The following is a 13,145-nucleotide window of genomic DNA, read 5'->3' as shown; positions in this document are numbered from 1 at the left end:
ACAGAAAAAAAGGCCAAAACAAAACAAAAAACAAGGGGAAAACTCCCATAGAAAGAAAACATAACCATAACCTATTTCTATACAAAAACAGTGATTTACCTCCCAAGAGTCAAGTGGTAGTCATTACTTTAAAAATAAACAAAACCACTGGGCCTTTAATCGCAGTACTCAGTACTCGGGACGGTAGGGGTAGGCAGATCACTCTTATCAAGCCCAGCCTGATCTGCAAGAGCTACTTCCAGGACAGGCTCCAAAGGTACACAAAGGATGACTGTTAGACAGGGTTTTGTCTCAAAAAAAAAATAATAATAATAAAATAAAATAAATGGTGTGGCACGCCTTTAATCCCAGCACTGGGAAGCAGAGACAAGCAGATCACAGGAAGATTCAAGACCAGCTTGGTCTACTGAGCAAGTTCCAGGACAGTCAGGACTACACAGAGAAACCTTGTCTCGAAAAACCAAAAACAAAATAAACAAGACACAACAAATGCTTGAGCATACAGAAACCATTATTAATGAGAAATAAATTATTCCAGTAAATTCAAATCCAAGTCCCATTCTCAATTTCTCCAATAACCTAAGAATGACTGCCTATACAACGAAATTATCCAAAGACTTTGCTAAAACACAAAAATCATCTATGAGATGGAAAGATGGCTCAGCCAATAAGAATGCTTGCAGAGGACCTAAATTCAAATCCCCAAAAGCCATGTTAAAAAGACTGGTCTAGTCCTGCCCCTCTGTAACTCCAGAGCAGAGAAGGAAGGGGATGCTAGGGCTTGCAGCACAGCTCCAGGCTCACACTCTGCCTCACGGGAATAAACCCATCTGCCTCCTTTGACCTCCATGAGCGAGCATACACTGGTGTGCACAGGTGGAGGTGCCTAGGCACACATGTGTCACACACATACATACATGCAAACACACACACAGTAACTTGTTACATGGGGGAAGGAAGGTGGCACTTTATACTCACTAGGAAACCAAAATCCAATCTTGTAGCGCTGCAAGCCTATCAAATCTGATAGTAAACCAACTTTTCCTCTCAATGAAGAAGGTTCTCAAAGCAATAAGCCATTTCCTACCTAAAACTGAGTTTTAAGATGCTCCTTTTCAGAGTGAGGGGTATAAGTCAATGGCAAACACTTGTGTTTCAGAAGTTACAGAATCCTGAGGATTAATCCCTAGTTTAGAGAGAGAAGAGGGGGAGAGATATCTCAAAGACATAGTGGTACAGGCCAAAATCCCACCATTCAGGAGCCAAAGAATTCCTCCAAGTTTGAGGCCAGTTTAAGACACAAAGTGAGGCCAAGCCATGTCTTTATTAATGCTAGCGCCTGGAACACAGAGAAAGGTGAATCCCTGAGATGGAGGCCAAAGTTCCAGGACAGCCAGGGTTACACAAAGAAATCCTGTTTCAAAAAAACAAAAAAAACAAAGACTCAAAGCAAGACCCTAGCCAGCCAGCTTAGGGGTACACAATAATTTCCTTTCAAAACAAAGGAGAAGTCCTGATGCAGCAAGCCTGATGACCTGTTGGATCCCAAGACGCAGTCCGCTGACTTCACATGGTTACAGAGGCAAGAATACATAAACACACAATGAATAAATAATAGAACATTAAAATAAAAAATAAACATGATCCTGTTTATGTGTGGATTCGCAAGCCTACAATCCCAGCACTTAAAAGACAGAAAATCGGGAGTCAAGGCCAGCCTCGACTACAAGAGACTTTTTCCCCCAAAAGTAATAAATCCAACATATCAAATAAATGTTGATCCAACACTTGACTACCTATTATGCACCTAGATCCTAGATCCTAGAGCTCTCGCGGGATAAATCATTCCTGTGTATTAAAGAGACGCTTCAGACATTATGATTAAGGGTGAATGTGCCCCTGCCACGTCCGACAGTAGTTCAACTGCCAGAACCTACACCACGGAAGAGGGGACAGACTTCACGTTATCCTCTCAACTCTGCAAAGCAAATATAAATGTAAAAAACTTTCAAAAAAACTATTCTAGCCAGGCATGGTGGTGCACACCTTTGATCCCAGCGCTTGGGAGGCAGCGTCAATCTCCTGGAAACCACTCTAGTCTACCATTGAGTTCTTGGATGTCCAGAACCACAGAGAAAGAAGTGATTCTAGGGGCTGGAGAGATGGCTTAGTGGTTAAGAGCATTGCCTGCTCTTCCAAAGGTCCTGAGTTCAATTCCCAGTTAGTTCAATTCCTATCTGTAATAAGGTCTGGTGCCCTCTTCTGGCCTTCGGCATACACACAGACTATTGTATACATAATAAATAATAAATATTTAAAAAAAAAGAAGTGATTCTAAACACACAGACACACAAAACAAAGTTCAAGGCTAGCCTGATCTATAGAGTTCCAACACAGCCAGGCTGTAGTACACAACTTTGATCCCAGAACTCTGGAGGCAGAGAGGCAAGAGGATCTCTGAGTTCGAGGCCAGGCTGGTCTACAGAACAAGGTTAGTGCCGGGCATTAATCCCAGCACTCGGGAGGCAGAGGCAGGCGGATCTCTGTGAGTTCGAGACCAGCCTGATCTACAGAGCTGGTTCCAGGACAGGCTCCAAAGCCACAGAGAAACCCTGCCTCGAAAAACCAAAAAAAAAAAAAAAAAAAAAAAAAAAAAGAACAAGGTTAGTCAAGGCTACATAGATAAACCCTGCCTCAGCCTGGCAGTGGTGGAGCTTACCTTTAATCCCAGCCTCCCTCGGAGGCAGAGAGAAAGAAACCCTGAATCACCTTCTGATAAGCACCCAACAGTGACGTAGGGCACTTGTACATTTTTATAGCATCCACTTGATTTAGCGATAAAATAATCCCAAATGAAATCGCGATCTTTGCTAATGAACTACAATCGACCAACAAGTTTAGCTGATCTACAAAGAAAAAGCCAAACAAAAAAGAGTGTGCTACACAGAAGACAGCAGTCAGCCACCAAAGCTACACACAAATGACATATTAGGGGTGGGACTCCATCTGTGCAGCCAAGGGGAAGCCACCGTGGACTGTGGAAACTTTCCAGAGGGGCTGGCAGCTTTGGGGTCAACCATGCTCCTTGTCAGTAAACCCCTCCCCTTACCTATGTTCTGTAAGCCCAATAAACGCATTGGTTCCCAGAATGAAAAAACAAAATAACTGCCTCTGACAGAACAAAAACAGAAACATTTTTAAGTTTTCTAATTATTTTGCAAACAATGTCTGAAAAAAAAAAAGAGTTAAGACCAAAAACATTTCTGGCTTTTTAAAGTGTCAGACTAGGCCGGCAGGGTAGCACAGGCTTTTAACCCAGGACTTGGGAAGCAGAGGCAGGTTGATGGCTCTCTTTGGAGGCCAGACTTGTCTACGTGGTAAGTTTCAGGGCAACCAAGGATGATACACAGTGAGACCATCTCAAAAAAGAAAGCAAAAACAAAAAGGCGTTTTTGTACTTTCAGGTTTAAAGACAGAAGAGTAAGGCCGGAACAGATCTGGTTTTAAACTGTTGGTACTTTCAGTTCCTCCAATGACCCAACTCATCACCTTTTGGTCCTCCTCACTCTGGATTGACACCCGAATTCCTCCTCGCATCGCCTCTTCCTACCACGGCAGAGATTCATTCACAGCCTGCACGACTCACTCCCTGCCTGAAACAAGATGTTCCCTCGGGCTCAGACGTCCTTCCCTAATTTAAAACTGATGGATCCTTTTTAGATCAGCGCCGCGACACCGCCTCTCCAAAGTAACTAACGCACAAATTAATGGCTCCGTTACCAAGTTTCTCAGAAAGTACTGGCTTTACTTTACTTCTCTGTACGTCCGCCTTTGGTTCTCTAAGAGAATTAAGAGTCCCACATCTGACTCCCTATCACGCTGTCAAGTTTCCGACCTCCTTAGTTGGTTACCAACACCGGACCCACACACTTAGAAAGCCTGTGTTTAGCGGCTCCGAGAAGCCATGTCGTCAGCGCAAATTTTGGTTGGTAAGCCGGAACCAAGAAATACGGTTTCGGCTTCGCACACTTCAATTCCTTCCTGTCTTCCCCGCTGACTTTCTTATGGAATCCGGACTAGTTCCATTACGCTCCCAGTCGTGTTTCCACTGCGTGCCATAAAATGATCAACTACTCTACAAGCTTTGGCAACTGATAAAACCTGCCCTCTTTCTTCCGTCTGCTTCCCCGCCAATCAGCCCTCGAAGCAAAAACGCTACCCTCAAAGTGACTCCAGGGTTGGAAGCTACCGGGTTTTACGCCCGAATCGTTTCGGACAAGAACCACACAACCTAACCCAGGCGCCTGGAGACGCCCGAATCGCCGAGCTCCGGACTAACAGGCCTGCGTGGGAGCCCGCTCCGTTAAGAGCGGCCCGACAGCGGCCGCCGATCTCGGCTTCCCGGCTGCCGACGGCTAACGACAGCGCCCGGGGGGCGAGAAAGACGGCCACCCACCGCCCGCCTCCCCCGCAGTCCTCCAGGGCGAGCCCCCGAGGGAGGCCATCGGGTCAGGGCGGGAGCCAGGGCGGAACAAAGCGCCGGTCCCGGGGAGCCAGAGGACGCCATTACGCGGGCAGAGGCCTGCGCCGAGGAGCCAAGCAGGGCCCCGCCGTGCGGGATTCGGCCCGGACCGGAGAGGCCAAGGCGAAGCCGCCGAGAGGCCGCTGGCGCCGGGCGCGGAGGGGTTGGCGAGCCGAGGCCGCGCGTGGGCAGGCAGGCGCCGCTTACCTTCGTGAGTCTTGGCGATCTTCGCCATCTTGTCCACTCGAACACACACACAGACGGAACTGGCGCTCCCAGGCACTTCCGCTCGCCGCCGCCGCCGCCCGCCCGCCGACGGAGGAGCTGCGCGCTCGACGTGCGCGCTCCGGAACGCGCGCCGCAATCTGGCACGTAAGCCGACTGCCACCTAGATAGAACCGCGAGGTGCATGACGGGAGTGGGCGGGGTCAGGGCCCGCCCCCCGGCGGCTTCCTTAAACGGCCAGCGAACCCCCTGAACTGCTCCGCCCCCGCAGGGCTACTCCAGCCGGGGGACAGACGCCTAAGGACCTCCGTGAGTTCAAGGCCAGACTGGTCTGTAAGCACGAGTTCCGAGAAAGCCAGGGCTACAGGGAGAAAGCCTGTCTGGAAAAACCCCAAAAAAGAAAGAAAGAGAGAGAGACAGACGGACAGAGAGAGACAGAGAGAGAGAGAGAGAGAGAGAGAGAGAGAGAGAGAGAGAGAGAGAGAGAGAGGAGAAGAGAAAAGAGAAGAGAAGAGAAAGAGAAACTGGATTCTACTCAGGCAGTTCACAAATGCTGGGGGGGGGGGGGGGGGGTGAGACAGGAAGATCCAGAGTTAAAGGTGAGCCTCTGCTGTGAAACCAGCTTCAAGACAGCCTGGGCTCCCAGAAACCTCCCTTAAAAAAATAAATAAATAAATAAATAAATATAAATAAATAAATAAAGCTACAAAAGCCGGTTTTCACTTGATTCTGGAAAGTTGAATGTCCGGAGAGATCAGGTCAGATTGCTGTAAATCTCGGCCCCAGCATGAACACAAGCACAGTAAATTAGCCAGGTGTAGTGGCTGGTGCACACCTTTAAATCCCAGCACTCAGTAGACAGAGACGGGCGGAACTCTAGATCTGACGTCAGAGCGAGTTCCTAGACGGCCAAGGTTACACTGAGAGACCCCATCTGGAGGGGGAAAGAAAAAAAAACAACTTGCATATTGCAGACAGTGGAAAACAGAAGGGACACCATGAGAAAGCTAGGAGAGGTTAGAGAGATGACCCAAAGGTTAAAGACTGTTTGCTCTTCCAGAGAATCCCAAATTCCCAGCACCCACATGGTCGCTTAACCCCAGTTCCCGGGTATCTGATGCCCTTATCTGGCTGCTGTGGGCACTGCAAGAATGTGGTGAGTGTACAAAAATGCAGTCAAAACAATTATGTTTTTTTAAAGATTTATTTATTTATTATGTATTCAGTATTCTTAGTATTCTGCATGTATTCCTGCAGGCCAGAGAGGACACCAGATCTCATTACAGAGGGTTGTGAGCTAGGAATTGAACTCAGGACCTTTAGAAGAGCAATCAGTGCTCTTAACCACTGAGACATCTCTCCAGCCCAACAATTATGTTTTTTAAAGCAGTTAAGAGCACTGACTGCATCTGCGAGAGGACCCAGGTTCAGTTTCCAGTCGATAGGGAGCCAATGCTCTCTCCGGTTTCCGTGGGCAATGGGTACACACATGACACACATATATACATGCTGGAAAGACACTCATACACATAAAATTTTAAAAAGTGAAAGAACTGCAGTATGGAGAAATTTGCAACAAAGACAGTTTATAAGCACAGTCTATAAGCACAGTAGCCCGCAAACCGGAGTTCCCTACGGAACACAAGGAAGGGTGGATAGAGGGGCGCACCATCTGCCGCCTGAGGAGTCTGAGTTTATGTGCTTTTTAATAGTGTGTTTGCAAAGTGTGGCTCTGTTTGTTTATGTTTGTTTCCAAGACAGGGTCTGGCTATGTGGTCCTGATTGTCCTGGAACTTTCTCTCTCTGTACACCAGGCTGGCCTCAAACTCAGCATCTGCCTGCCTCTGCCTCCCGAGTGCTGGGATGAAAGACGTGAGATACGCCAGTCTGGCTGTTTCTCCTTCTTGAATTAGACTGAGTACGATGAATTTAGCTGGTAGGGTCATTTTTAATGGCAGCAATGGCTTGCCTGAAACACGGGTTGTGGGAACCTTTGAAAGTCCCCATGGAGATCAAGTCCTCAGAGCCCAACCAGCCTTGCTGTTACAGGTCCACAAGGGTGGGAGAGCATCAGTCTTCTGGCAGAGGGGTACTCAGCCAAGCCCCCTCCTGGGTTATCCGTGCCCCCCCCACCCCCCGGAATTCCAGAGAAAGGTAGCCCAGTGATGGCCCAGTAAAGAGCCTGGAAGGCCAGGCGGTGATGGTGCACGCCTTTAATCCCAGCACTCTGGAGGCAGAGGCAGGCGGATCTCTGTGAGTTCGAGGCCAGCCTGGTCTACAAGAGCTAGTTCCAGGACAGGAACCAAAAGCTACGGAGAAACCCTGTCTCAAAAATCCAAAAAAAAAAAAAAAAGAAAGAAAGAAAGAAAGAAAGAGAGAGAGAGAAAGAGAAAAGAGCCTGGGTAAGGAGGGAGCTTCTTTGGGACAAGAGAATGGGAGTAAACCCTCTAAGTAGAGGCGCTCAGAGCTTAAGCTGTTGGGTCCCATCCAGGGCCTTTCTCCCTACCTATCTACCCATTAAGAATTAACTATTTCAGCCAGGCATAGTGGCACACACCTTTAATCCCAGCACTCAGGGGGCAGAGGCAGGCAGATCTCTGTGAGTTCGAGGCCAGCCTGATCTACAAGAGCTAATTCTAGGACAGGCACCAAAGCTACAGAGAAACCCTGTCTCAAAAAACAAAAACAATAGTCTTGGTGGTCATAAAGGAGGAAGAGCAGACGGAAGCTGGCCTCCTGGCAATTAGTAGTCTGCTCTAGAGCATGGGCTCCTGTAGAATGGGATAACCTGAGAATTACAGATGCCGCTGGGCAGTCATATCATTGTCCTCAGGTTTCTCTAACGATTTAGTTATTCTTTTAGAGCCATGGAACCAGTGAAGAGGCCATCATTTATGATCTTATCTACTGTTGGTTGGGGGAAAAAAAAAGAGGACTTCCCTGGAAGCAAGCAGAAGCTTTTACTAAAACTTTCTGTTTTAGCCAGGTTCTGCCAGCAGGGATGGGGCACACTGAGAGAGTAAAGGCAACAAAGAGAGACCCTGTCTTGAAAAAACAAAGACGTGAAGTGCTTTGTGATTGGTTCAATAAAGACTTTGAAAAGAAAAAAAAACAAGCAAAATTTTAAGTGGTGATATAATTAGTTACAGGAATAAGCCTTATTTAGTTCCCTGTATATGTTTTCGAAGTCAAACAAAGGAAAAGCAACCCTGGCTGGCATGCTGATTTAGTGCAAGACAGTGGGGTTTTTTGTTTGTTTGTTTGTGGGAGAATGGTTGGGTTTTGCGTGTGTGTGTGTGCGCGCGCGCATGTGTGTGTGGTTTTGGGTTTGTTGTTTTGTTTTTATTTGTTTGGGTTGTTTTTTTGTTGTTGTTGTTGTTGTTTTTTGTCCTGGGTCTCTCTTTGTAGCCCAGGTTTTCCTGGTACTAGCCTCTGCCTCCCTAGTCATAGAATTCAAGGCATGTGCCACCACACCCAGCAAACCGGGGGTTTCAAAGTCCCTAGTAGCGCCGGGCGGTGGTGGCGCACTCCTGTAATCCCAGCACTTGGGAGGCAGAGACAGGCGGATCTCTGTGAGTTCGAGGCCAGCCTGGTCTACCAAGGGAGTTCCAGGACAGGCTCCAAAGCTACAGAGAAACCCTGTCTCAAAAAAAAAAAAAAACAAAGTCCCTAGTAGAAAGAGAAATCCCTGCCCCCTATCCTATAGGCTGGGACTTTAGGGATTCATACTAACATAACCCCTGCCCCAGCCTATTGGTTAGGGAGAGAGTCCTAAATAATGACTACAGAGGCAGGAGAGTAGTTGGGGGGACGGTTAACAGCTCTCCTAAACCCCCAGTTTAGGAGAGAGTGTAAGGTTCTCTGTAACTGTTAACTGTGAGATCACTGAAAACGGAATTGGCCTCCAACACAGAGTTCCATCTGCCTCTGCCTCTGGAGTGCTGGGATTGAGGACCACGCCACCACTCCCAGGTAACAATTTATATTTAGGCGGTGGCCATGATGAACTCTTGGGTCTCTGGAAATGTAAACCAGAATAAACTGTTTCACGAACTGCTTAGGTGAAGGCATTTTATCACCATGGCAGCCAAAAAATCGCTAATACAGCCCTCCTAGAAGCCAGGTGTGGTGGTCTGGATGAGAATGACCTCCGCAGCTCATAGATTTGAATGTCTGGTCACCAGGGAATGGCACTATGGAAACGTTTAGGAGGTGTGGCCTTGAAGGAGGTGTGTCTCTGAGGGTGGGCTTTCGGGCTTAAAAAAAACAGGCAGTTCCTGGCATCTCTGTCTTCCTGCTGCCTGTGGATCCAGATGTAGAACTCTCAGCTGCTTCTTCAGCATCACGTCGGCCTTCATGCCGTCATGCTGCGACGAGAGTGGACTAGACCTCTGAAACTATAAACCTGCCCCAGTTAAATGCCTTCTTTTTTATAAGAGCTGCTGTGTTCCTAGTCTCTTCACAGCAATAGGACACTGACTAAGACACCAGGGGTACTGCTCAAACATCCTACATCAGCCCGTAACAATGGTCTGGCCTACATTGCCAAAAGGGCCACTGTAAAGGAAGCACTTCCGAAAGCGTCATGAATATAATAGGACTTCAATTGTCACTGCGTTTATGAGCATGATTAAATGCCATGGACTAGTAACACAATGACATTTGTTGACTAATAGGGATTTGTTGTATCATAAGGTCTCTTATGAGAGAACTATACCAGCTCTCAAAGTCAGAGGCAAATAGATCTGTTCAAGTTCAAGGCTAGCCTGTTCTACGTAGTGAGTTCCTGGAAAGCCAGAGCTATGTAGCAAGATCCTGTCTCACAAAGAGAGAGAGAGAGAGAGAGAAGGAAGGTGGCTATAATAATGTTATGATAGGGTTTGTTAATAGGAGAATTAACAGTTTTTTTTTCTTTCAAGACGATTTCTCTGTGTGTAGCTCTAGCTCTCTTGGAACTCTCTCTTGTAGACCACACTGACTTCAAACTCACAGAGATCCACCTGCCTCTGCCACCCAAGGGCTGGGAATAAAGGTGTGCGCCACCACCACCCAACCTAAGAGTTTGCAGCTCTTAGAAATTAAAATATAAGGCCGGGCGATGGTGGTGCATGCCTTTAATCCCAGCACTCGGGAGGCAGAGGCAGGCGGATCTCTGAGAGTTCGAGACCAGCCTGGTCTACAGAGCTAGTTGCAGGACAGGTTCCAAAGCCACAGAGAAACCCTGTCTCGAAAAACCAAAAAAAAAAAAATAAGAAGAAGAAATTAAAATATAGGAGCTGAAGAGGTGACCCAGTGACTAAGATCCCTGGCTACTTTCCTGGGGGAATCTGGGTTCCATTTCCCAGCACCCACATGGCAGCTCTGTAAGTCAATTCCTATGAAGAAACCAGGCACATACATGTGGTGCCCAGACATACGTGCGAGGATAATACCTATTCACATAAAATAAAAAAAAAAAGAGGCTGGAGATGATGTGGGAGTTCCCTCTGTATGCTGTGATTACCATTAATGAATAAAGAAACTGCTTTGGACCTATAGCAGGGCAGAATTTAGGTAGGTGGGGAAAACTAAGCTGAATGCTGGGAGAGAGAAGGCGGAGTCAGAGAGAAGCCATGGAGCTGTTGCTGGGGACAGACGCTGGAAACTTTACCAGGTAAGTCACAGCCACGTGGCAATATACGGATTAATAGAAATGGGTTAAATTAATATGTAAGCATTAGCCAGTAAGAAGATAGGGATAATGGGCCAAGCAATATTTAATTAATACAGTTTCTGTGTGATTATTTTGGGGCTAAGCAGCTGGGAGCTAACTAGCAGCCTTCTTCCTACATGGAGAGATGACTCAGTAGTTAAGAGCACTTGGCTAGAGCCGGGCAGTGGTGGCGCACGCCTTTAATCCCAGCACTCAAGAGGCAGAGGCAGGCGGGTCTCTGTGAGTTCGAGACCAGCCTGGTCTACAAGAGCTAATTCCAGGACAGGCTCCAAAGCTACAGAGAAACTCTGTCTCGAAAAACCAAAAAAAAAAAAAAAAGCACTTGGTTACTTTTCCAGATGCCCTAATTTTGATTCCCAGCACCCACATGGTGGCTCACAACTGTCTGATACCCAAGTACAGGGAACCTCTTCTGGCCTCCTTAGGCACTGGGCATGCATATGGTACACAGATATACATGCAGACAAAACACCCATACAAACAAAATTTGAAAGTCTTAAAAGTCAAGCTACGTGATATTCTATCTGAAAAAAATGAGAAAAGAAAATACAATAATAACATGTATTCTGTTATTCAGCTCAAGAGAATGTGCACAGTAAACTTAAATCCTCACTATTGAAAATGGGAATGAACTCTTAGCCAGGCCTTAGTGGCACCTGGGAAGCAGAAGGCAGCCTTGCTTACATATTAAGTCTGAGACCAGCCTGGATCGCGTGAAATCCTGTCTCAAAGGAAACAAACAAACAAACAAATCACAGAAACAGAAGGACTCTTCACAGGACAGCGAAGGACCATGTATTCGAGGTCATATTAATCTGCTCTAGATATCATATCTGGCACAGGGGACACCACCTGAGTGAGCCTGGGGTTGCTCACCATGCCCCTCTGTGAAGGAAACTACATCTTATGCTGGACGTCATCTCGGTACCCGTTTGTAGTAGGACATTCTTGTCGGACTTTCTTTGGACCGTCAATCCACAAATAATGACAGAGACTTTTTATTAATTATGAAACCTCTCTGAGCTGGCAGGTTTTCACCCTAGCTTTTGAGTCTCCAGTTTTATTTATAAATAGGATGATAGAGATTGAGTTAAAGCTACCTCTAGCAGCAGCAACAGAGCTGGTGCCTGTGCAAACGGAATTCCCACCAGTCTGTAGCCTGAGCGGCCAGCCTACTGCCAGAGAAGCAGATTGGTAACCCTGGAGTTGCAATTGCTGGCTGCAATTGCAGTAGATTAAGGTGCAGTCACCATGCCAAAGATAAAACATTTGACACTCCAGTGCATGGTACAACTGCATGGACAGAGAACTCACACTAGCCAGCTCGGCCACGATTGCCACCTGGGCCTCTCTAAGCAAGCGCTCAGAGCAGTCAGCCGCTACTTGGGGGACTCTAGAAAGCAGGCCTGAGCTTGGAAATTGCAGGAGAGGCTTGAGTCTGCCGCCAACACCTCAGATAAACTGAGAAGTCAAGAGATTTGGTGAGACACCTGGGAAATCCTTTAGGAATTAAAAAATATTTCTCGTGTTAAGAATGGGGAACTGTTGGCGGAGGCTGCTCATTCGTTCCCAGTCACCCAGACCCAAATAATCACAATGAAACTATATTGATTGCAACACCATTTGGCAAATAGCTTAAGTGTATTGATTGCTAGTTAGCTCTTATATATTAAATTGACCCATTTTTTATTACTCTGTGTATCGCCACATGGTTGTGGCTTACCGGCAAGGTTCCTTCATGACTGTCTCCTGTGTCAGCTACACAGCATCTCACTGACTCCGCCTTCTTTTTCCCAGCATTCAGTTTAGTTTTCCTGCCTAGCTCTGTTCTGCCCTATCACAGTCAATAAAAGCAACACATATACAGAAGGTCTTCCCACACCAGGGAACATCACAATGCAGGGTACTTGTACCCTGTATAGTCCTACAATGGATGGTTTGAAAATGGAAAATTTCCCAGGCGGTGGGGTGGTGGCGCACGCCTTTAATCCCAGCACTTGGGAGGCAGAGGCAGGTGGATCTCTGTGAGTTTGAGACCAGCCTGTCTACAAGAGCTAGTTCCAGGACAGGCTCCAAAACCACAGAGAAACCCTGTCTTGAAAAACAAAACAAAACAAAAAAAAAGAAAATGGAAAATTTAAGTGAGGGGATAAATGACTTAGCTGGGATTGACATAATGTCAATTATAATTACTTTCAGTTTAGTAATTAATATTTTATCCTTAAAAAGTGGTTTGATAACTGTGTCAAAACTAATTTGACTGGGGGCTAGAGAGATAGCTCAGTGGTTAAGAGCATTGCCTGTTCTTCCAAAGGTTCTGAGTTCAATTCCCAGCAACCACATGGTGGATCACAACCATCTGTAATGAGGTCTGGTGCCCTCTTCTGTCCTGCAGACATACACACAGACAGAATATTGTATACATAATAAATAAATAAATAAATAAATAAATAAATAAATAAATAGGGCTGGAGAGATGGCTCAGAGGTTAAGAGCACTGGCTGCTCTTCCAGAGGTCATGAGTTCAATTCCCAGCAACCACATGGTGGCTCACAACCATCTATAATGAGATCTGGTGCCCTCCTCTGGCATGTGGGCATACATGGAGGCAGAATGTTGTATGCATAATAAATAAATAAATCTTTAAAAAAATAAATATTTAATAAAAAACTAATTTGACTGATA

The 13,145-nt window shown here is 46.5% G+C and overlaps 1 protein-coding gene across 3 annotated transcripts in view; it reads right to left on the bottom strand.

The window, feature by feature from the left end:
* Sf3b1 (splicing factor 3b subunit 1) overlaps positions 1-4,884 on the bottom strand; it is a 50,029-nt gene extending 45,145 nt beyond the window's left edge. For 2 of the 3 annotated variants that reach the window (XR_012908857.1, XM_075956378.1), the window contains exon 1: positions 4,730-4,882. Coding sequence is in view for 2 of the 3 variants with exons in the window: in XM_075956378.1 (XP_075812493.1) it covers positions 4,730-4,757 (28 nt within the window). In the remaining variant the exon portion in view is untranslated. Of the gene's footprint in view, positions 1-4,729 lie in introns of all 3 variants that reach the window. The other variant, XM_075956376.1, reaches the window with a different exon arrangement.
* Positions 4,885-13,145: the final 8,261 nt, after the last annotated feature.

Source organism: Microtus pennsylvanicus, chromosome 22 (genome assembly GCF_037038515.1).
Source record: "Microtus pennsylvanicus isolate mMicPen1 chromosome 22, mMicPen1.hap1, whole genome shotgun sequence".
Lineage (NCBI taxonomy): Eukaryota > Metazoa > Chordata > Mammalia > Rodentia > Cricetidae > Microtus > Microtus pennsylvanicus.
The sequence above is the reverse complement of the archived record's forward strand: the minus strand, read 5'-3'. Positions and strand labels throughout refer to the sequence as shown.